The following is a 23,098-nucleotide window of genomic DNA, read 5'->3' as shown; positions in this document are numbered from 1 at the left end:
CAGGAAAATCATCTTTTTAACTTGGAAGACTTTGACAAAGCCATGTTGTATTCAAATACAAGCCTCCCAAAAGAAGGTAAGAGAAACCAGTTTCAGGAAAAACAGACTCTCAATGCAGAAAATTAACACGAAACTATTTTTCTTCTGAAAAGAAACCCATAACTCTAGCCACTGAGAGTCTGTGCATCTTTTATTAAATCTAACGTCGCCAATTACCTTTGCATTGTAGTTTTTGTCTGGCCCAGGTGTCAAAGGCATATTTTTTCTGCAAATGTTTTTAACGTGCATCAAATGTTAGTATTTATAAGGGAATTTTAGACAGAAAAGCCGAATTTAGTAACACATCTGTTATTGCTTTTTACATTTTCTGAGGTTTGGCAACTTGAAAAGCACTGGCATCATTTTATAATAAACAATCTAGCTCTAAGTGGCCAGTTCTGTTCATTTATGCTGATTCTGAAGCATTCAGATAATCTCAGAACAAAAAACAGAGAGAAAGAACCTTGTGGAAATAGTCCATTTTTGCTAAGCGTACGACTTCGATGGTTTGTTTTGTATTTCCCAGCTGGGGATGAACTGGGTTTCCATATTTTTTTTAAAACTATAAAACAGATATCACTAACCATACCAGCGATGTCCACCTCTGCAAGGGAATCCAGGTCTTCATTGCAGACTTGGGAAGGCTAGGATTGGATAACTGAGAGTTTCTCTTTTCCCTTGAGGCATGTTTGTAAAACTTCACTTCAGTTGTCCTTGCTTTATATCATCATTTATTTGTATTATGGCAGCACATAACTTATATGGCTTTGTGGGAGCTTATGTTGGACAGTGCAAGTTTAGCAGTGCTATAATATCTTCTTCACCTTTTTCCTCTCAGGATATTGTTGGAGCACAAAAAAATCACCTCTGTGGCCACTCTTGATGGCATCAGCTGAGAAAGTGGAGGCAGGGGAGGTAATGCTGTTGCCTAAGGATTCTGGGTCAGTAATATTACAACAGGAGAAATCGAATTTTCATGGTGCCATATTTTACTCCAGAGATGAAATGAAAGGATGTCAGGAATAAAACACCGCACTGCATAAAGTTTGTTTCACTGTTACAGTATCACCGACCCAGAGTTCTCAGGCAGCATCATATATTGCCCCTGAAAAACTGCTCCCACTGAGAACAGCTCCAGCCTCTTCCACTTCAGGAGGCAAAGAGGCCACTTGAGTTTCAACTTCCTGATAATTTGCAAGGCAAACAAATCCCCAAAAGCAGTGAACAGACATGTTTAAAGGTGACCTGTATGTTAAGAAACAAATCCCATTTACGTCAGCCCCTGGAAAAGGGGCACTTAGCACATGCAGCTTTTTTGTGCTTTAGGCCAAACTGCAGCATCCACTCCACTGGGATGCTCCAGAGCGCAGAGTTTTGCGGTGTGACAGCCATCATGGAATCCCGCTTGGGGGATGAAGGGATCAGGTGATTGTTTAGTATATGGAGCAGTTCTGTAGTTTCTTATGTTGCTATTTCATCTCTATTAGAGATGAAACAGTGAACAAGAAAATCTTCTAAAAAACACATAATATACTTAAATGCACCATTTACTGGGCCCTTCCCCACAGCCCCCTATCAGGGCTCTAGGGCAGTGGTTCTCAAAGCTGGTCTGCCGCTTTTTTCAGGGAAAGCCCCTGGCGGGCCAGGCCGGTTTGGTTACCTGCCGCGTCCGCAGGTTCGGTCGATCGCGGCTCCCACTGGCCACGGTTCGCCACCTCAGGGCAATGGGGGCTGCAATGGGAAGTGGCGTGGGCCGAGGGATGGGCTGTGGGAGCTGCGATCGGCCGAACCTGCGGACACGGCAGGTAAACAAAGCGGAGTGGCCCACCAGGGGCTTTCCCTGAACAAGCGGCGGACCGGATTGAGAACCACTGCTCTAGGGCAGCTGTGACATTGCAGCAAGAAGCATGCTGGAACATCACAGCAGAGAGGGGGACAAGAAAAGAAGTCGAGTGTCCCACGCATCCTAATGAGCAGAGACATGCACCACAGTGCCTAGGACACCTAACCACTATGTAAATAATCATATGATTACTGAAATAAGTAGAATTGTGGTTATGCTATTTGCTTTCCACCAATTAACATCACTCTGATAAGCTGGGAGAATGGGCAGTGAGAATGGTCTCTTGTACCCCACATATCAGTTGCTCTTCAAGCTGGAAGTAACGGCCAAATGAAATTCCAACTAAGCACAACGGCAGGTGAAGGGAGATGGATGGGGGAGGGAGAGTATTATTTTCAGGAATTCTTGTTCCAAACAAGGTCCGACTGGAAGGAGATGCAAAACCACAGTAGCAAACAGCGAGTGTGAATATGTCCCATGACAACGTATTCAGTTACAAGCTTCAATTTTGTTTTCACTTTCAGCATCAGCTCACACATTAGTAACTGCTGATGGTTCTTTTTTTGGTGCATAATGAGCAATTAGCTAAAACATACTTCATTTGACACTGAGCAATGTACCTTCACTCCTTCATTGTAGCTGTCCACAGGGCTGTTGAGACTGGCAAGACTACCCAAATGGCTGGGGGCTCCAGGACGAGGTGGTTTCTTTGGCGGAGCTGCATGATCTAGTTAACAACATATTTTGCACACCTTACAAAAGGACTAAATTTATTATATTGACTTTATAACATTTTGGGAAGGTATTCAGCACATTGAATAAGCTTGTTCTATTTCCATTTATGAAAACTCCATCTGCCAAACTATGCTTCTTATCTTTATTTCAGCTAAAGGAAGTCAGAGACTAAAAGATCCCACAGTCTTTTTTCAAGCCTTGAAACAATGAAGATAACAACATGAACATTTTAATAAAACTCAAAAATCTCAGCCACAAATTTGAAAATTCTGTGGCCAAAAGTTTGGCATTTAAATTAAATCAGCCAGGACTCCTCCCAAAACAATCAATAGATGTTGTGAGTGCTTACCACTTCTGAAAATCATGCCAAACTGTATTTAGATGCCTAACCTCAGGGTATCCAATACTGGCCTAGATTATTATTTACTACTGTGGCAATTAATGCAATTTCTGAGATGAGAAGAAATGCATCAAAGATCAGGAACTTGAGTGTTCATGCTGATTATATAGTAAATGTATGGCTCACCTGGTTTACCCACAGGCTGATATATGTGTTGGTTACCAGCCTGTAAAAGAAAATTTAAGTTTAGTATTCTAGTTATTACAATTACGGTGTTTATAACTCAGGATCCTCATCTGAAAGATTTGTTGTTGTAAGCTTAGCCATTAGAGTTATCCAATTTCTTTAAGATTTCCAGTCACAGACATTCCAAAAGTATTTCCCCTGCTCCCCCCGCATTACTTTAAGGTATCACGAGACACATATTGCTTCCAACTACAATTTCAGATAACATTACTTAGGATAAAAACGTTCATTCATCTTGTGTTCTGCTGCTCACAACCACACTGGCCTTTATCTGTATTACTAATAGTTTGTCCTTGCAAGGCTGATACTGGCATTAGTCAAATAGGATGGCACATTTACCATATTTAGTTCTCTATCCAAAGATAATTTTTAAATAAGTTGTGGCTGTTAAGAGAAAAAATTGTAGCAGAACAATTAGAAGACTGCATGCCTAGGGTCTTTTCTATTGCTATAGTTTAAATCAGATTAAGCAGACTTTTAGAAATGCACAGTAAAAACAGAATAAATAAAAGATAGTCTACTTATTAATTTGGAAATTCTTTATATTGAATTGAAATGAGTTGCCTTGCTAATTATATTTACACAGCTTACTGTCAAGTCAGAGGGAAATCTGTTTAGTCAGAACAGAACAAATGCTGTATATGAGACTTGCATTTGCCTTCTTGAAAAACAACAATCTAAATACACTCATGTTTTATGAAAGAGCTTCTGCAGATTGGGGTTTCTTTTGCAAATTAAAAATGTTGACATAGCTACAGTTCTCAGTAAGCACAGCAATAAAACATCTCAACAGGACATTTATTTATTAAGTGAAAACTATTCTGAAACAGGCTGTATATCTATACGGTAAAAAGACTGGAAAGAGATTTAAAGTCTCAATTGCATTAAATCTAAGGGAGCTGCATTTTCAACACTTTAAAAAGAACTAATTCTGAGAACTGAGGGTTCACCTAAACTTGTGCAAAGACACGTGAGTTCTTGCACAAACTCACCATTAGCTATGGATGAATCCAGTATAAATCACTGCATAGAGTGCTAATTAATTCACATGCCCAAATTAGCTGTTACTAGTGTAACCTCAGCAATCAAACTTGATTTTGGGGTGTGTGTTAGAGAACATTTGTGCTTGCAAATCTCTCTCTTAGGTACTCACATGGCCCGCATTACTGTAGTAACTGAGCACCTCAGAATCTTTAAAGTATTTATACTTTCATCACCCTGGTGAGGTAGGGAACTATTACCCCCATTTTGGAGACGGGGACTGAGGAACAGAGACATTAAAGGACTTGCCTAGGGTTGCACAGGAAGTCTGTGGCAGAGCAGAGAATTGAACCTGGGATTCCCGAGTTCCAGGCTAGTGCCCCAGCGAATGGATCATCCTTCCATTAGCAAAGCTAACAGGATAAGCAGCTCTAGAGACAGCAATGCAGTATTTATCCAAAAGAAGTTTTGTCAGGTCTGCCTTATACCAGCTGCCTTATAAAAGCTCAATTTAACCAAATCAGAGGTTGCAACATTCGCAGAAATGAATTTTATGGTATTAAAATTAAAGGCAGAGATGGCAGTGACAGCTATAGTTAAAGTTGTCTAACACTTTCCATTATAAGACCCTGTTTCCAGCTGCTTAAAACTTGGCCAGATTTTAACCATGTGGTCTGAAAATTTCCATGCTGGGTCTCTGCCTCATATTTGCAGAAGTACCGAACATTCATAACTGCAAGTGAAGCCCACTGGAGTTGCGTTCTAAGTATTCTGAAAAATCAAGCTCTAGCCGTCTCAAGCTGAGCACCAAAAATTAGTAGACACTTTTAGCTTTTATCATTTTGTGCTTCAGCTCCCCCTGCTGTAAAATGGGGATAATTTCCCCACCTCATCTCATCTGGGAATGCAGGGCTGTGTAGTTTGAGTTTTACATATAGTGCATTTCTCATTTAGGGCACAAGCAGACATCCTGGGATCAAGCAGCCATGGGAAGCAAAATTTATTAAAGGGGATGGGGGAACTGAACTTCGGTGTCCACACATTGTGGGTGAGTGCTCTAACCACTAGGCTAAAAATTACAAGGAACCATCTCTCCCACCGCCTCCCACTGGGGCTTAAGTGTGTGCTAGGTGACCTGGTGCCTAAACTGAGGCTGCTGTGCACATGTCAAGTGGCAGATCTTTAGATGCAATGGGCACTTTACCAGCAGAAATTTAGGTGTCTACAGAGATAGGCAGCAGCTGGGCAGGGGTTTTGAGGATCTAAATTTTGGATTTAGGTACCTGAAGTGGCAGTTAGGTGTCTTAATCCCTTTGTGGATCTGTCTCAAAGTCCCTCTCCCCTATAATATTTAAGTTATGAATGAGCACAATAAAATCTCAGAGTTTTGAACCACACACTTCATTTGGAACTGGAATCAGGCAGCAGCAGACACACCAAAAAAAAAAAAAAAGCAAATACTGTACAGTAATTACATTACTGTGTTAAATGTAAACTAAAAAAAATAAAGGGAAAGTTAAAATTTTTTTGACAAGGTAAGGAAACTGTTTCTGTGCTTGTTTCATTGAAATTAAAATGGTTAAAAGCAGCATTTTTTCCCCCTGAATAGTAAAGTTTCAAACCTGTATTAAGTCAATGTTCAAAAGTTATAAACTTTTGAAAGAACCACTGCAATATTTTGTTCAGTTATCAACCACCTCCATATCCAAGGTGTTTGTAACTCTGAGATTCTACTGTATTTAACAATTTGGATTTTACAAGAGCAGCTCAAACTAATGAGAAAGGCGAATTAAAAAAATATGAATTTAGAGAAACACTGATGAAGGCAATCACTAGAGAAAAGTTACGTCAACCAGTCCAATGAAACCATTAACACACACACATACACACACAGCACAACCACCTACTTTCAATTTCTGTGGTACAGAGACGACAAAGGAAGTGAAACTATTTGAGACCCTTTTTTTTTTTTTTTAAACACAAAAGACATGACTTAAGTCAGTGAGTGAGAATATATCATAGCTGCAGCTGTTGTCTGGCAGTAAATGAATGAATATTGGATCTGCCCCATTTGTTTTCTAGTAGCTCATTTACCCCCAGAGAGATTGTTGTTGTTGCATTACTCAAGACTTATATTACTTATGAGAAAGCTCTTCAGTTACTTAAACATCCGCATAGGTAATTTAATCTTGCTTCCTGTTGACAGAAATCTAAGCAAAACTACCCCTATTTTTAAATAAAAGCCTTGGCTAATCATCCCATGTACACTGTAAAATAATCAGAGTGTATTTGCTAAAACATTCAGGCATTTGTTTCAACAGCAGCACCAAGAAAAAGAACCCCAAACAGTTGTGTGAACAAATTTGCTGTTGCTGCCATTCCCGTAGAAGCTAAGCCTCTGGAAACTTTTAGACCCACGTAATAATAATGGAAACATTTAGCAAACTTTAACTCCCCTCCCATAATCAGGGCAATGTGCAGTGTGTTCTACAGAGACCTAGAGAAAGAGTTGATAGCTGAAAAGATACCACACATACATACTTACCGGGCCCTGGAGGCTCCCGTCCTCTCGGTCTATGCTGCCTCTGGAGAGCCGCACATCAGGTTTCTAGAGGAATGAACAATGTGGTTTTGTATTTTGTTTATAAGAGCATTATAAATTCAAACAGCCTAGGATTCAATTCATCCTAAAGGCAAGAAAGTACCATCAAAAAATTTACACTTTGACAAATAGAGATGTGATTTCATTCCATTCCATTCTTCACATCCCCAGTTCCTGTAACATGCTCTTGCAAGTACAGATACTGAAACTATCAGTAGCTTCTAAAGAACTGTTTTTCAGCTACCCGTTTTCTGCTAGCACATAAAAATGCTTTATATAAATATTGATAGTACCATTTCCCCAACACAACATTGGAAAACCTGCATTTTAATTCTCTCAGAGGCAGCAAAGTCGTTTGTTATTGTATTTTCTTCCTAACAGCAAAAATTTCAACCACAGGATGAGAAATGCTGCGCATTAATTCCTGTTTCCTGCTTGAGAAAGGCTTATATGTACTTGGCTCCATCTCCAAGCCTGCAAATGGGGCCAATTACTGGAGCTCCTTAAACACTGCATTTAAGATACAGAAAGCTAATAAAGAAGACTGGTTTCGATACCCTTCTGCTGATAGAAGAAGCAATAAACAAATTTACCTTTTATTAGAGTTAAAAACAGTACATGGAGGGCTCTTTTTAAATGGTACAAAAGCTTTAGGGAAAAGACTTTTTTTTTAAACTTAATTTATCACTCCCTTCCTCACACACCCAGGTATCCACTGTACTTATACTTCTGAGACAAATAAACATTTAGAAAGACCAACAGATAGGCAGTCCTGAAACAATGGCTATGGTTGATCCCAAGACCACAAGGTCAGCTCCGTTAGGAAATTCCTCTGATGTCATGGATAGACCAACAAAGAATGAAAGAAGATCTGTCTTCTACCTCCCTCAGCTAGGAATGTGTATGGAGGAGTCCATTTTCCACTGCACATAATGCCTACTAACTCCAGTGAAAATTACATGGAAATACAGTGGAGACTTTTCTTATTTAAATAAATGCAGACTACAAAATGCTGGATTTCCACTAAAGTTATGTCATGTAGGGCTGTAAATCGTTTTGGGGTCAAACTTTTTGGAGGACAAAAATTCTGTGATTTTCATTTAAAACTACCCAGTCTCTATTCTCTGCTTATGAATGAAAATATGGGAGTGCTGTGCCCTGGATTACTCATGGTTAGGTATATCTTGCTAAATGTTCCAGAAAAAAATTGAAAAAATTGAAAAAAATTTGTGCTATACTACAAAAACACACCTAGTATCAGTCTTTAGGAATAGTCACCATTTGTTGGCAGCCAGTAAGAAGAGCCTGAGCTGTGGTACAGTCATACTGTCAGCATTCACTCAGGCTTTCACAGACTATTTGTATTAAGGTAGCGCTTAAAGGCCACAGCTGAGACCAAGACCCCTTTGTGCTAGGCACTGTACGACTACATAGAAAGAGACAGTCCCTGCCTCAGCGAGATCTTACATTTTAAATAGACAAGACAGACAAAAGGTGGGAGAAAGGCAGTATTATTATTCTTATTTTACAGATGGAAAACTGAGGCAGAGAGAGATTGTGTGACTTGCTCAAGGTCACCGTGGGAGTCTGTGGAAAAGCTTGCAACTGAACCTAGATCTCTTGAATCTCAAGCCATTGCCTTAACCACAAGAGCACACATCCTTTCTGACAAAAGATTCTTTTTTTGCTAGCTATGTAGGTGTCCAGTATACATATAAATATGCATCTTACATAAACCATGTAATGTTTTTCATTATATTTTAAACTAAACAACACAAAAATTATCTTCTCTATCTTAGTAAATGAATGTAACCAAAGAGCTTTACATTACTATTGGATTTGGAGCTAGTGTTCAGAAATTGTCTTTGTTTCATATATATTTACATTGCAAATGCTCTTGGGCAAAGCGAAAAAAAATCTCAGTCACTAAAACACTGGATTGGGCAATGATTTTTAAGTTTCTGTGAATTTACTTATTCTTCCAGGAAAGTGCCTAATAGTAGCATTCTCTCAGATAATGGTGAAATATTCTGTGTTTTTGAAGCAAAGGCAGAAGCATAATTACATACACTACACCTGATAGAATAAAATACAACTTTTGGTGGCATTAAATAGATACAGAGAAAGGGAAAACTGATGGAACGATAGTACTTCTATTTTCTCAGCTTCAAAATACAGGCAGGGAAAAAAATCACTCTTTTTTGATTAAAAAGAACAGGAGGACTTGTGGCACCTTAGAGACTAACAAATTTATTTGAGCATAAGCTTTCGTGAGCTACAGCTCACTTCATCGGAAAGCTTATGCTCACGAAAGCTTATGCTCAAATAAATTTGTTAGTCTCTAAGGTGCCACAAGTACTCCTTTTCTTTTTGCGAATACAGACTAACATGGCTGCTACTCTGAAACCTGTATTTTTTGATTGTGCCTTGTTTTTAATATTCTGTAACTTTGCCCTTTAAATGCCAGGATCACACAACAGTGCTGTCTGACTACTATATAAAGAACAGAAATCATTTAACACAGGTACTCTAGACAGTTAAAAAGAAACTGTAGAAAACTGCCTGAGGAAAAGAAAGTCTCCACATGTCCCAACATAAATCTAGACTTTTCACACATTCAGTGCCCACTGAAATCAAAATAAAGACTCCCATGACTGAATGGGCTTTGGATCAGACCTTTAATGAGCAATTCACTTATGTTGTAAAAACATTTCAATTTTAATCATCTTTAGGGATTCTCTTCCTTTTGGGCTTTGCCAAAATCCATATTGCTGCAGTTCCTTCTATATTTACTCCCTTCTCCACTTTTGCCTATCTTGGTGCATCTGTGGCCGCCCCCGTAACAGTAGTATCTTAGTGGCTAATGAAGACCAAAGAATTAATCCTTGCAACATCTATGTGAGATAGGGAAGTGTCACAGATCCACAAGACCAGTCCTATGGCCCCAGCTTTGGAAGAGTCTCTGGGAGGACCCCTGCAGGGTGCCAGACCCCCTAGGGGGGGTCTCAATCTTCCTCCAGGGAAAGCCACATGGATTCACTGGACCTCTGGGCCTTCAGCACCCCGCTTCACACTCAGAGCTCTGTTCAGCAAGCCCACCTGGGACAGACCCCCTGAGGGAGACTTGTACAATTTTAGGAGCAATGCCCCTCCTCTGTCAGGATTTGCAGTGACACACAGCCAGTGTTGCAAAACAGAGGAGTTTATCAGTAGTCTGGAACACAGCATTGGAAGTCCTTGATTAGCACAGAGAAAAGCAAGTTACAGCAGAGTCCATCCTGGTCAGCACAGAATCCCAAAGCTCTGTCATGCTGACCTCTCTTTGTCCCAGCTCAGGAGTGCACCTCCACTGCTTCGTAAACCAACACTCAGCTACTACCCTAGCACCTCCCCAGCTGGGCAAACTCTGCTTGGCTTTGTGCTGAGAAGTGGGCCATCCATGGTTGTTAATTGCTAGGTAATCAAAGTTCTCGTGATTAGATTTGTCACTGTCTTCTCAGATGCTCCACCTAAGGTCCAGACAGCCATGAGCCATTCACACCCGTATCCCTGAGCCTCTGCAGAGAGCAAACAACCCTTTCTACCCTCTAGGGTGTGTTTGTGTGTATATATATTATATATAAACTTAAAAAAATAGGAAAATATTAAAATGCAACTCTACCCTGAAAAGTGACTATGTAAAAATAGCAACCTGCTCAACAGACTTGTCTCATGCAGCATCAACAGAATTGTTTACTAAGGTCCAGTTGGTTAGACCTATGCAAACTCATTGAAAGCAATGATGTTGCACAGGGAATCACTGAGGACATGATTTAAAGACAACGATGCCTACAGGTAACTACCAACTGATGATGGCTAGGTAGAGGGCCATTTAATATCCATTTAATTTATATGTATCTTATTAAAAATATAATGGACTTAACGCTGTGCACACAGCCAGCCTATGTAAACACATGTACTTACAATTGTTACCATTATTCTCCAATCCCTGGCTCTTTCTGGTTGTCTATTACATTCTTTTATTTTATCTGGTCTTAAATTAGCTCAAAAGTTTTTTTTGATGCAGGGTCTGTCTTTTACTGTATGTTCTTACAATAACTACCACTATGGGATATCAGGGCCTTTAATACTTATCTATATAAAATCAACAATATGGATAGCCCTTTGCAAAGGAGCATATTTCCCAGGGGCTAGCTGGTACTGGCCTGCAGCACATGTGAGTACTTCAGAAACTTAAGTACATACACAACAATATAAACACTTTCAGCCTCAGTCTAAGAATACAGTGCTCAATGACTGATAACAGGCACCGGTATGGCTTTCTAAATCCCTTGAGATAATTCCCATTCTCAGTTATTCATGTGTATAGCTGTGGGTTATCAGTTCAGCAAAGCGAGAGTTCTAAAGGCAATCCTATTGCAGCTTTGATCTTTCTAAGTGACAAGATTTCACCGACCCTTTTTAGCCCCTGGGTGCTAGCACTGGAACAATGATATGGTGCCAGAATTTTAACAAGGAGCAAAAAAACAAACAAAAAAAACCCCACCTCAGTTAGCAACAATGCATGTGACACTCCCTGAATAAAATACTTGCCATCCATCACACACAAAAATCTACCAGTTTCATACTCTATCCATCATTCTGTACTGCCAAACCAAATCCCTCATCCTTTCCATTCCCTACCCCATTCACAGTACCTTTTGACTCACCATGCTCCCCTTCCCTAGAACCTTATGGAGACTTCCCTACTTGACAGTGGCAGCTGACAGGCATTGTGTGGCTGGTTGGATGGGGGGCTGATCCCCTCTGATGATTAGTTGGTCTGTAAAATATGTCCCCTTTGGTTCTTGAGTGCGCAGTGGAGGGAGTTTTCCAGTGCTTATCGGGGAAGGAGTTGGGGGAGTTTCACTGCATATGGAGTTGGGAGGTAAAGGGGAGCAAAAGTTCCCAAGGAAACCAGTAGGTTGCTGAGCCGCATGAAATTAACCCATCCAGCCATGCTGGTGTGTCCTGCAGATCTAGTTAACACCATGGTAAGGGTCAGAAACAATTTATAAAAAATGAATTCTGAAGATGTTGGAGAAATTCATGGTTTAGGATCCCACATTTACCTGGGAAAGTTTATCATTTGCCACTGGCGAGTGCGTTTTTCAAGCCCTGATTCTCCTCATGACCCTTAATACTGACTAGCAATAAAACCACCTTCAAATACATTTCATGTATTTCCATAATGTGAAGTCTCTCTCTTGACCTTTCAGACTGTGGGGCTGAGCAAAGGTTTATTTCAATGGAAGAATTACTGAATGTACTAAGCAAAAATGGAAGTGTAAGGAAAATACTTTGTGCTTGCTATTTCTACAGATTTCTTTAGAGCAGGAAGAAATTATATCCTTCTGATCATCAATTCATAGTAAATCAAAACCCTCCAAAAGAAAGGGGATTTCTTGTCTACGTCTAATGAAGTGTGGTCTCACATATCTGAATTCTTTTGGAAATATCAACACGGAGTTTTCAGAATGGATGCATATGATGAAGAATTGGAATATAACCTACTGTACTTACATTACTGTTACTCATTAATAAAAACATATCGGTATTTTCAGGACATGCCAAGCTATAATATCTCGGTAGGATTTTCTCATGTTAAAAATTAAAACCCTATTTTAGTAGCAAGTTACATCAATTACTCTTGAGTTACCGTTCTCAGAGTCAAAGTTGGACAAGTATTAAACCATATGCATGTGGGAACTTTTATATACACAAAAACAACCAACAAGATAAGGAAACTATGCAAGTTATTTCATCCACAGCTATTGAGAGAAGGGAATATAAAGTTCTTAATGTAGCACTCTGTCTCTGATGCCACAAGTGCTGAGAAATTGCTAAACAGACTGCATATGTGCATAATGAACAATTAGGCACTATCAACACAAAACCAGAGAAGGATCCAAAGAGGGAATAAAATACAATTGGGTGAACAGATCATTAAAATGCTGTAAGAAAACATTTTACAGAAGACCAACATTGCACATTTAGCCAACCAGAGGTTCAGAATCTCGAAAATGTGTCTGCAATTATTTGGAATTTAACTGGCAAAACTATGATGTTTAACCTGAAACACACACATCTATGCATATACAGTATATTTCCTCATCAGGGTTTTTGTATAGGGCACCCGTCACCATGATATTTACGCACTACTAAGGTAAATTATATCTACATGGTTTTGTACTTCATGGGGGCTTCTGTTTGTCTCCTTTCTTCAGTTGTAGAAGGCTCTCCTTTTGGGTTAAATTATACAATCACACACACATACATTCTATAATCTAGAAATGTCAATATTCAATTTTCAAAAATCAGGAATATATTTGATAGTCAGATCCAAAATAATCAGAAATCAGCAATACAAGTCTTAAAAGAATGATTAAAAATTATTATAACAAATGAATTAACAGATTTACTTGAAAATTCATTCTGTACTCAGAGAGTAAATGACGTAAATTTGGGTTATACACACACACACACACACTGACTCTAATCCTATAATCCCATCCATATAACAGACCTCTGCCAACATGGATTCCCTGTGAATCAACAGGGCTCCGTAAGGGCACAAGTACCAACCTACACAGATCAGAGAGCAGAACTGTGGCCCATGTTCTTTTCGTCAGTGCTGTAGAGCTGAAATTGAGTGTGGCAGAAAGGGTGGTTTGGTGTGGTAAAGTATTGTGACAGTAGTGAGGTAATGCTTGGAAATTGGTATTGTGTTGATGTGAATGTTGCCTTAACTTTGGATTTCCTTGTTTTGTGCTTGTGTTGCTGAGAGAAAAATACACATGAACAAGCGTAACTAAGATTTTGTGTGTAAATAAATGCATGCAAACCAACACATGTGAAAAAGGTGAGGTAGGCTGCAGTTCAGAGTGAGATCTTAATTTATTTCTTGGACTATTTTAGGCATTGTCTCAATTTGGTTACTGAGTTAAGTTATAGCTATATAAACCAGCAGCAATCTGATTTAAGTGGGTCCACAAAAGGGTTTTAAATTAATCAAAAAACAAATTATATTTGCACTGGTGCAACTTTGATGTTTAGACATCATCATCATGATGTTCCTACTATGCCTCTGGCATTTAGGGCAGTGACGAAGCCTCTCCACTCCTGTCTGTTTCTGGCAGGTCTTTCAATGGTTCCCCAGCTGTGCCCCATGTTTTTCAGCTCGGCTTCTGCAGCTCTTTGCTATGTTGTTTTCGGATGGCCTTGTTTTCGCTTCCCTTCCGGTGTCCATCTTATTGCTCCTCTGGTGATGGAATCAGTTTCCATCCGAAGCACATAGCCAATCCATCTCCAATGCCTCCAAGCAATGATGGTGCTCAGATCCTCTTGGCTGCACTGTGTCAGTAGTTCTTCGTTTGAAATTGTTCTGGGCCAGAAGATATGGAGGATTTTTCTGAGGCAGGTTGTATGGAAGGAAGACAGTTTGGACATGTCATACTTTCTCATTCCCCAGCATTCTGCACTATAAAGTAGTGTTGAAAGTACACAGCTCTGATAAATCTTGAGTTTGGTTTTGGTGTTGTATTTTGATGATATCAAAATATATATCCAGACTGTATTTAAGCTCCTGAAAGTGTTCCTGGCTTTACTGATTTTGTTTCGGATGTCCTGGCTGATGGTGCTGCTACCCAAGTATGTTTAGACAGACCTTGATAAGTAATGACTCTTCACTTTTATAATCATTTTAATTTGATGATCTCATGGGGCTTTACAAACTTCAAGAAGGCCTCACAACCCCAATGAGAGTTAGGTCAATATCCTTTTATTAGAGATGGGGAAATTAAAGTTAAGTGATATGGTAAAAATCGGGTGACCAGATAGCAATTGTGGAAAAATCGGGATGGGGGTGTTAGTGGCAGTTATAAGTTGCCTATATAAGACAAAGCCCCTAATATTGGGACATCTGGTCACCCTAGGTAAAAATCACAATCAGTGAGAGACTAGAATCCAGAACTCCTACCTGGCAGACTCTTGTTCTGTCTAATAGAACATCTGAAGGATGAAATAAGTAAATGATAGACTTCTGCTTGTTATGCATAACATACTATTATCCCATCTCTAGATTGCTAGCTGACAGGTTTAGAGACTCTTTTTTTACTTGTCTGTACTATACTTAATACAATAGCAAGCTGTTCCTTGATTGGTGCTCCACACAATTCTGTAATACAAAGGACTGTAAATTTTTGTCCATTGTCTTTCAGTTCCACAGCACTGTGAGACACTGATCTCCAAACATTTACATTTTACTCACTTTTGCCAAGACAATCTGAAAGAAAATGTCTTACTGCTAATTTAATTCCTCATAGTGCAATAAAGATGCCAGCCCAGACAGTGTGTAATATGATCTACCTACCAGCAGATGCAGACAGGAAAAAAACCCCTGATGTCAGGCCTGTACTAAGGAGGTGTCCTAGCCAAATACGTGACTTCCTAATTCACTTCCTGTCTACCAGCAGGTAGAGTTTTCTGTGTCTCTGAGCTTGAAGTTTCTAACAGTTCTTTATCCTATCTAACCTTGCTTCTATACTGACTGAAGCAGTTTTAGCTGATGGCTTTCCTTGGGAGATTTGTTTATTATTTTCTTTTTTATAAGCAGGATTTCAGAATACTGAATTCAGTTAATACCAACCAGTTAATACTGACACACGCAAACAGAATTTCAGTCTGTCAGTATTAACTAGCTTTGCATAGTAAATCAGTTTTATGAAAGCTACTTTCACAGATAATTTCTCCTCTGCCCATGCAGTAACTTACATTTCGATGCCATTCCAATTTCATTCCTTGTTTGCACTGTTCTTGTTAACAATAATCATAGCATAATATATTCAGTGTTAAGGATCTTTGTGCTGTTGTGTTTGGAGCTACAGTCTCCTGTTGCAGAAAGAACAGAAAATTCTGAGTCTATGAGCAAATCAGTGTTCTTCCTGGTAAGCAGTGGTTGCACTAGTGCCATCCTCAGTATGGCCTCTCTTCTTAATGCTCAATAGATTATAATAGGCAATTGGTAAATTTCCGTTTTCCTGAGAAACTTGATTCTCTGTGGCAGAAGCAATGCATGTTTTAGGAGCCTGGGGTATGCTGACTGCCTCTGTAAACAGACCTGATTCTGACCTCACACCAGTGCAAACTGGGAATAACTTCATTAAAGTCAACTGAGTTACACTCGTTCAAAACCAGTCTAAGTGGAGACTGAAATCAGGCTCTGACACATCTATCCTCTACCCACAGAATAATCCCCTGAAAGTTTCCTAATTTTAGGTGCATCATGCAGGAGGAGAATCATGTTTCTGTAGAGATTTTCTCCCAACTCATAGTCCTAACGTTTTCTCGATGGAAAAGTATTTTTACCAGAGCATATGTGGGACTCAGCAATAGATTTGAGAAAATAATGAACTCTGCTCTTCTTTATGAGAAGAAACAGGAGCACAGATGGGAAATGCTGGTGAAGAGACAAGTGATTTCTCACCAGACCATGAAGGATGTTCAGAACAAACCTCACATTGAATCTGATCTTGCATCCTTACACATGCAAGACTCTTGTGACATCTTCAGGAAATATGCACCTGTAAGCTCTGCAGATTGGGCCTATTGTGAGGACAGCTGAAGACATCATATAAGACACACCAAAAGCAATCTTCTTGGCCAGCGAGACAGAATTCAAAGGAAAGGTGAGAGCATCTAAAAACAAATTTCTCCTGATGGATGTGAGGCAGTCTGGATTTAACAGGGAAGTTCATAAAAAAAAAAGTAGATACAAAGAAGCTTTTAACCTTTTCATATCTATGACTATGGTCCAATAGAGACATGTGCTAGTAACCTGTCCTCCACCATAATTTCCCCAGGAATAAACCTGGAGAATGAAATCTCATTTTCAAGAAGTGCCTGGTTGTTAAGTAAACCATTTCCTTTGACAACATACTACGGATTTGAATACATTATGCTAATAAAATGTTAGCTTGTAATACCTAGCAATATATAAATCTCCATCAAATCTGTAACTGGCATCCAAAAATACGCCTTGAAGTCTCTGATCAGAATACATACAAAGAAAATATAAGCAGGAGAAGAGCCAAAGGTGAGGGAAGCATCCTTTCCCCCATCATTTGCTCAAGAAAAACAAAAATAATCATCCAAGATGAGATTTTGGAATTTTGTGTGTGACTCTCCATTTCCCCCCTTTGTATCCATCAAAGAGTTCACATCTGGCCAATCTGAGGAATGTACAACGTAGCTGCTCCCAGAGCCTGTCAACACGACTTCTAATTTTGCTGGAGTGTCACCTGAGTGCCAATGGTGGAAAACAAAGGCTGACAAAGGCAGACTGAAAAATAACAATTTCCTCCAAGCTGATGCTGAAGCTATATTACAGGCTAAGAGAACCTTCCTATCAGTCTTCATTGATGCTGCCAAATCCCATCCCATGGAATTATCCAGAGTGGTACACTCTGAGTATCCAGTCTGAGTATCCAGATCCTGTATTTGAATTGAGTATCTAGAGCTATAAAGAACTATCATCCTACTTCACTGAAAAGATCATGCACATTTGGGAAGGCTTCCCAAAAAACTCAATCTGCCCTGTCTGCAGCCCATAGTTTGCTTGAATTCCTCAAGTTCAGTACATTCACTCATCAAGAAGTTCTGAATACTCTAAAGAAGTCTTGACTCAAGACTTGTGAATCCTATCCAAACCCTTCCTGGCTTGAAAGAGAGAGTCATGAGCAACTGGTGCCACTCATGACCAAAACAGCCATCACCTCATTCAGGGAAGGACCCTTCTCTTCCTCCTTCAAACATGCAAAAGTCCAACCAACACTAAAGAAACCCACCCTGGATACATAAATTCTAGCCAAATACTTCAGTATCAAACCTTCTTTTCCTGAGCAAGCTGGTAAGAGAAGTTAGTCAAAAGCCATCTTCAATCTTATCTAACCGAAACTAATATCCTGGGGCTGGCACAATCTGGATTCAGGCCAGGACATGAAACTGTATTGATTTAGTGGCACCGATGGATGATCTGCTGCCAATAGACAGAAGGCAGACATCCATTCTTATTCTTCTGGACTTCTCTGCAGTATCTGATCCAGTTTACAATAAGACAGCTGTCTTGCCTGAAAGAGGTCGCAAGGGTCGAAGATAATACACTAAAATGATTTAAGTCCTTCTTGGAGAGATGAACCCAAAGAGTAGTGATGGGACACTGCACATCTACTGCGTTGCTTCACGAGGAGGCCCACAAGTTTCACTTGTCTCTCCAACCCTATTCAAAACCTGCATGCAGCCACTAGTTGAACTGGTCAGATGACATGGATTCAAGTGCCTGTAATATGAACATGACACACCGCTCTACCTGTTCTTCACCACATACAACCATAGTGCTATCACCAGTAATTGGATGAGATCAGCTCATGGATGAACAACAGCTGGTTGAAACTGAATCTAGGCAAGACAGAGGTGATGATGGTATGCTGAGGAAAGCATTCTGAAGTGTTCGCAGCCACTGTGCAATCTCCTTTGGTAGCGGGTCCAAATCTGCAATTGGTCCATCAGTCTGTAGCTAAATTCTCACTTTCTTCCCTGATGCTAAACTCTCATATAGCAACATTGGTAAGCAACGCTTTCTACCATATCCAGTTGGCTAGGAGACTCCATGCCAGCTTGGCAAATGATGACCTGGCCTCAGTTATTCATGCCTTTGTCAGTTCTGAGCTGCATTACAGCAAGGTGATACAGCTGGGTATGAGATGGTTGAGTTCAGGATTTCGAAAAAAGGAAGAAAGGAGAGTAGCAAAATACGGACCCTGGACTTCAGAAAAGCAGACTTAGACTCCCTTGAGGAACTGATGGGCAGGATCCGATGGGAGGCTAATATAAGGGGGCAAGGAGTACAGGAGAGCTGACTGTATTTTAAAGAAGCCTTATTGAGGACGCAGGAACAACTATCCCGAAGTGCAGAAAGAATAGCAAACATGGCAGGCAACCAGCCTGGCTTAACAGTGAAAGCTTCGGTGAGTTTAAACTCAAAAAGGAAGCTTATAAGAAGTGGAAATTTGGACAGATGACTAGGGAGGAATACAAAAATATTGCTAGAGCATGCAGGGGTGTAATCAAGAAGGCTAAGGGACAACTGGAGTTGCAGCTAGCAAGGGATGTGAAGGGTAACAAGAAGGGTTTCTACAGGTATGTTAGCAACAAGAAGGTGGTCAGAGCAAGTGTGGGACCCTTACTGAATCGGGGAGGCAACATAGTGACAGATGATGTCGAAAAAGATGAAGTACTCAATGCTTTTTTGCCTCGGTCTTCACAGACAAGGGCAGCTCCCAGACTCCAGCATGGGGAGTAGGTGAGCAGCCCTCAGTGGTGAAAGAACAGGTTAAGGACTATTTAGAAAAGCTGTTCATGGGTCCAGATCTAATGCATCCAAGGGTGCTGAGGGAGTTGGCTGATGTTATTGCAGAGCCATTGACCATTATCTCTGAAAATTCGTGGCGATCATGGGAGGTCCCGGATGATTGGAAAAAGGCAAATATAATGCCCATATTTAAAAAAGGGAAAAAAGAGAACCCGGGAACTACAGATCAGTCAGCCTCACTTCAGTCCCCAGCAAAATCATGGAGCAGGTCCTCAAGGAATCCATTTTGAAGCACTTGGAGAGGAAGGTGATCAGGAACAGTCAACATGGATTCACCAAGGACAAGTCATGCCTGATCAACCTGATTGCCTTCTATGATGAGGTAACTGGCTCTGTGGATATGGGGAAAGCAGTGGATGTGATATATCTTGAGTTTACCAAAGCTTTTGATATGGTCTCCCACAGTATTCTTGCCAGTAAGTTAAAAAAGTATGGATTGGATGAATGGACTATAAGATGGATAGAAAGCTGTCTAGATTGCTGGGCTCAACAGGTAGTGATCAACAGCTCGATGTCTACTTGGCAGCTGGTATCAAGCTGAGTGCCCCGGGGTCAGTCCTGCGGCCGGTTTTGTTCAACATCTTTATTAATGATCTGGATGATGGGATTAATTGCACCCTCAGCAAGTTCGCAGATGACACTAAGCTGGGGGGAGAGGTAGATACGATGGAGGGTAGGGATAGGGTCCAGAGTGACCTACACAAATTGGAGGATTGGGCCAAAAGAAATCTGATGAGGTTCAACAAGGACAAGTGCAGAGTCCTGCACTTAGGAAGGAAGAATCCCATGCATTCCTACAGGCTGGGAACCGACTGGCTAAGCAGCAGTTGCAGAAAAGGACCTGGGGATTATAGTGGATGAGAGGCTGGATATGAGTCAACAGTGTGCCCTCATTGCCAAGAAGGCCAATGGCATATTGGGCTGTATTAGTAGGAGCATTGCCAGCAGATCGAGGGAAGTGATTATTCCCCTCTATTCAGCACTGGTGAGGCCACACCTGGAGTATTGCGTCCAGTTTTTGTCCCCCCACTACAGAAGGGATGTGGACAAATTGGAGAGAGTCCAGCGGAGGGCAAGGAACATGATTAGGGGGCTGGGGCACATGACTTATGAGGAGAGGCTGAGGGAACTGGGGTTATTTAGTCTGCAGAAGGGAAGAGCGAGGGGGGATTTGATAGCAGCCTTCAATTACCTGAAGGGGGGTTTCAAAGAGGATGGAGCTTGGCTGTTCTCAGTGGTGGCAGATGACAGAACAAGAAGCAGTGGTCTCAAGTTAGAGTGAGGGAGGTCTAGGTTGGAAACACTATTTCACTAGGAGGGTGTTGAAGCACTGGAATTGGTTACCTAGAGAGGTGATGGAATCTCCAGCCTTAGAGGTTTTTGAGGCCCAGCTTGACAAAGCCCTGGCTGGGATGATTTAGTTGATGTTGGTCCTGCTTTGAGCAGGCGATTGGACTAGATGACCTCCTGAGGTCTCTTCCAACCCTAATATGCTATGATTCTAAATCTTCAGCAATTAGGAAACTAACTGGTACAGAAGCTGTACCATGTCTCCTCAGCAACACTGAACACATCAAACCTGTATTCCATTCCCCTATACTTGCTTCTCATAGAATACTGAGCCAAATTCAAGGTCTCAGTTGTTTTCTTCAAAGCACTCAGTGGCCTGGGCCCAGAGAACCTACAAGATCACCTAAAGCTCCACGAAGACAATTGTGGTCGATAAATTTGTCCCTTTGGCACAATGGAACTTTCTGCAATGAGGGTAAAGGTCATCTGTGCAAGGGCCAGTTTTCTTGAGGGCCAGTTCAGGACAGTACAACAGACTCCCACAGGAACTAAGGGCTATCATAAACCTCACTGCCTTCCACTCTAAGTGCAACTTGCACTTCTTTGCCTTTGCCTTTTGTGACAAACATACAGCAACATGTGTACACTAAAAAAATTCTAAAACAAAACATTCCACTGTGCACACTTCTCCCCCTGGGGAAAGAATGAAAAAACACATGACTGATATTAGTCATGATGCTTAATGCACTAATGAAAGGTGATCATGGCAAGTGGTAAGCATGGCATAAAAACCCATATAGAACAGAACAGAGCACTGTTCCTCATCCTGTGGTCTGACTGTGCTGTCTTTGTAACACTCCCAGTAGCTGTTGGTCTGAAGAGTAAGCATCTGAACACAGAACTTGAACTCTGAGTCTGTGTTTTGCTGCTAATATAGATGTTTGGGAAACTAGAATTTTGATTCTCCCTGAAGACCTTGGTTCCACCCCAGAAAGCAAGACTATGACCTTGGCAAGAAGAGAAAAGGGATGATTCATCTGCAGAGATTAGGAAATCAAAGTAATTACTCTCCCCAATTCCTGCCGTTTTTTTTTTTTTTTTTTTAAATTACGCCCTCCCATCAATTTCCTTGAGCAGAAAATTGGACAATTCTTTCAAGAGACAGGGTTGCCTGATAAATGTGAGATTGTCTCTTTTCCTAGGGATTGGAAAAGATTTAGAAATCTCTCTGCTCTACTTGCTCAGAAGCAAATCTGGATGCCCACACAGTATCATTTTGCACCACCCTTCATAATCTATAGAGGCCTGATTGTGGAAAACAAATGTGTGATGAAGATCCAGATATGGACCACAAGAAAAACAGCTGCTCAAGAAGTTTTAAAAACTGGATTTGTTTGCCTAGCAAAACTTTTCATTTCAGTTATCAGTTTAAAAAGTCAATATTTCAGATGTCAATAACTGATGGTAATGAATCACATCATGTTTGTGTGGAACAGACAGAAGTTTGTATTTAAAATAGACAGTTGAGAGGCATATATTGTGGTATTAATTGAGGACTAGGATGGCTCAAATAAATGCCAGTTAAGTTTCAGTAGTAACTTATCTGTTCAATTAATATTCCTGTTACACAGAAACTATTAATTTTAATAAGCTTTAATTGTTGACTGCTACTGAGATTAGTGGTACTCTGCAATGTATTACCAGGAATCTCTCCTCTTTTTCAAGCCAGCGCTGATCTTCCTCCATTTCTTGTTGCTGTCGTATCAATCTCTCCTCCATTAGATGTGTTGGTAGGACCTGTCCCATTCCTCGCATGTCCAAAGTGCCAGAATCCTAAGAGGGAAAGCTCAAGGGTTGCCATTTGCCTACCATGGCAGAATGTCATGGGACTCAATAGTTTTTATACACAGTTGTGAAAACTCTTGTATTATAAGAGAAGGGATTTAGAAAACCCAAAACCTATAGTCCGAGTCAAGCATGGTTCTCAGCTCTACTAAAGTATTAAAGTAGCACATCAAAAAGGACACATTCCAGTTGTAAACATTTAGTTTGCCCTGCTTACTATTATTGGAACGGAATGAATTTTAGAAATCTATTTTACTTTTCAAGAATTTTGATGTGCTTTTTTTTTCTCTTTTCACTAAGCTTGCATGATGAAAACAGATTTCTCAGTATTACTCTCTGGGTCTTGGGCACTAGCACAACGTCTAGGTTGCTAGCACTGTAGGACAATGTTTCTATCCAAACAAACCCTCCTCCTCACCTGTTTTTACTGACACTTTTTAAAAATATCATGGGAATATTTCTAATAGATTTTGTAAACTTCTTGTTCTACAGAATCTAAATTTTGGGCCTAACGGACCTGACACTGTCCCCTTAAAGTGGTTCTTTAAAGCACTAACCACAAGAAACGTAGGGAGGGGTCTTCATAGGAGCCAAAGGGAGTTAGGTGCCCAACTCCAATTGAAATTCAATGGGATTTGGTCACCCAACCCCCATACATTCCTGAGAAAAACTCAGCTGTAATGTATTAGTGATGAATATGCACAAAACACA

The 23,098-nt window shown here is 40.5% G+C and overlaps 1 protein-coding gene across 17 annotated transcripts in view; it reads right to left on the bottom strand.

Annotated features, from left to right (window-relative positions):
* The window catches only part of PTK2 (protein tyrosine kinase 2), a 378,469-nt gene that overhangs the window by 11,437 nt on the left and 343,934 nt on the right, over nucleotides 1-23,098 (bottom strand). For 16 of the 17 annotated variants that reach the window (XM_073330034.2, XM_073330030.2, XM_073330031.2 and 13 more), the window contains 4 exons: nucleotides 22,244-22,375; nucleotides 6,730-6,792; nucleotides 3,144-3,183; nucleotides 2,503-2,609 (listed from right to left, as the gene is read on the bottom strand). In XM_073330034.2, coding sequence (XP_073186135.1) covers nucleotides 2,503-2,609; nucleotides 3,144-3,183; nucleotides 6,730-6,792; nucleotides 22,244-22,375 — 342 coding nt within the window. The remainder of the gene's footprint in view (nucleotides 1-2,502; nucleotides 2,610-3,143; nucleotides 3,184-6,729; nucleotides 6,793-22,243; nucleotides 22,376-23,098) is intronic. The other variant, XM_073330029.2, reaches the window with a different exon arrangement.

This window comes from Lepidochelys kempii, chromosome 2, assembly GCF_965140285.1.
Source record: "Lepidochelys kempii isolate rLepKem1 chromosome 2, rLepKem1.hap1, whole genome shotgun sequence".
Lineage (NCBI taxonomy): Eukaryota > Metazoa > Chordata > Testudines > Cheloniidae > Lepidochelys > Lepidochelys kempii.
The sequence above is the reverse complement of the archived record's forward strand: the minus strand, read 5'-3'. Positions and strand labels throughout refer to the sequence as shown.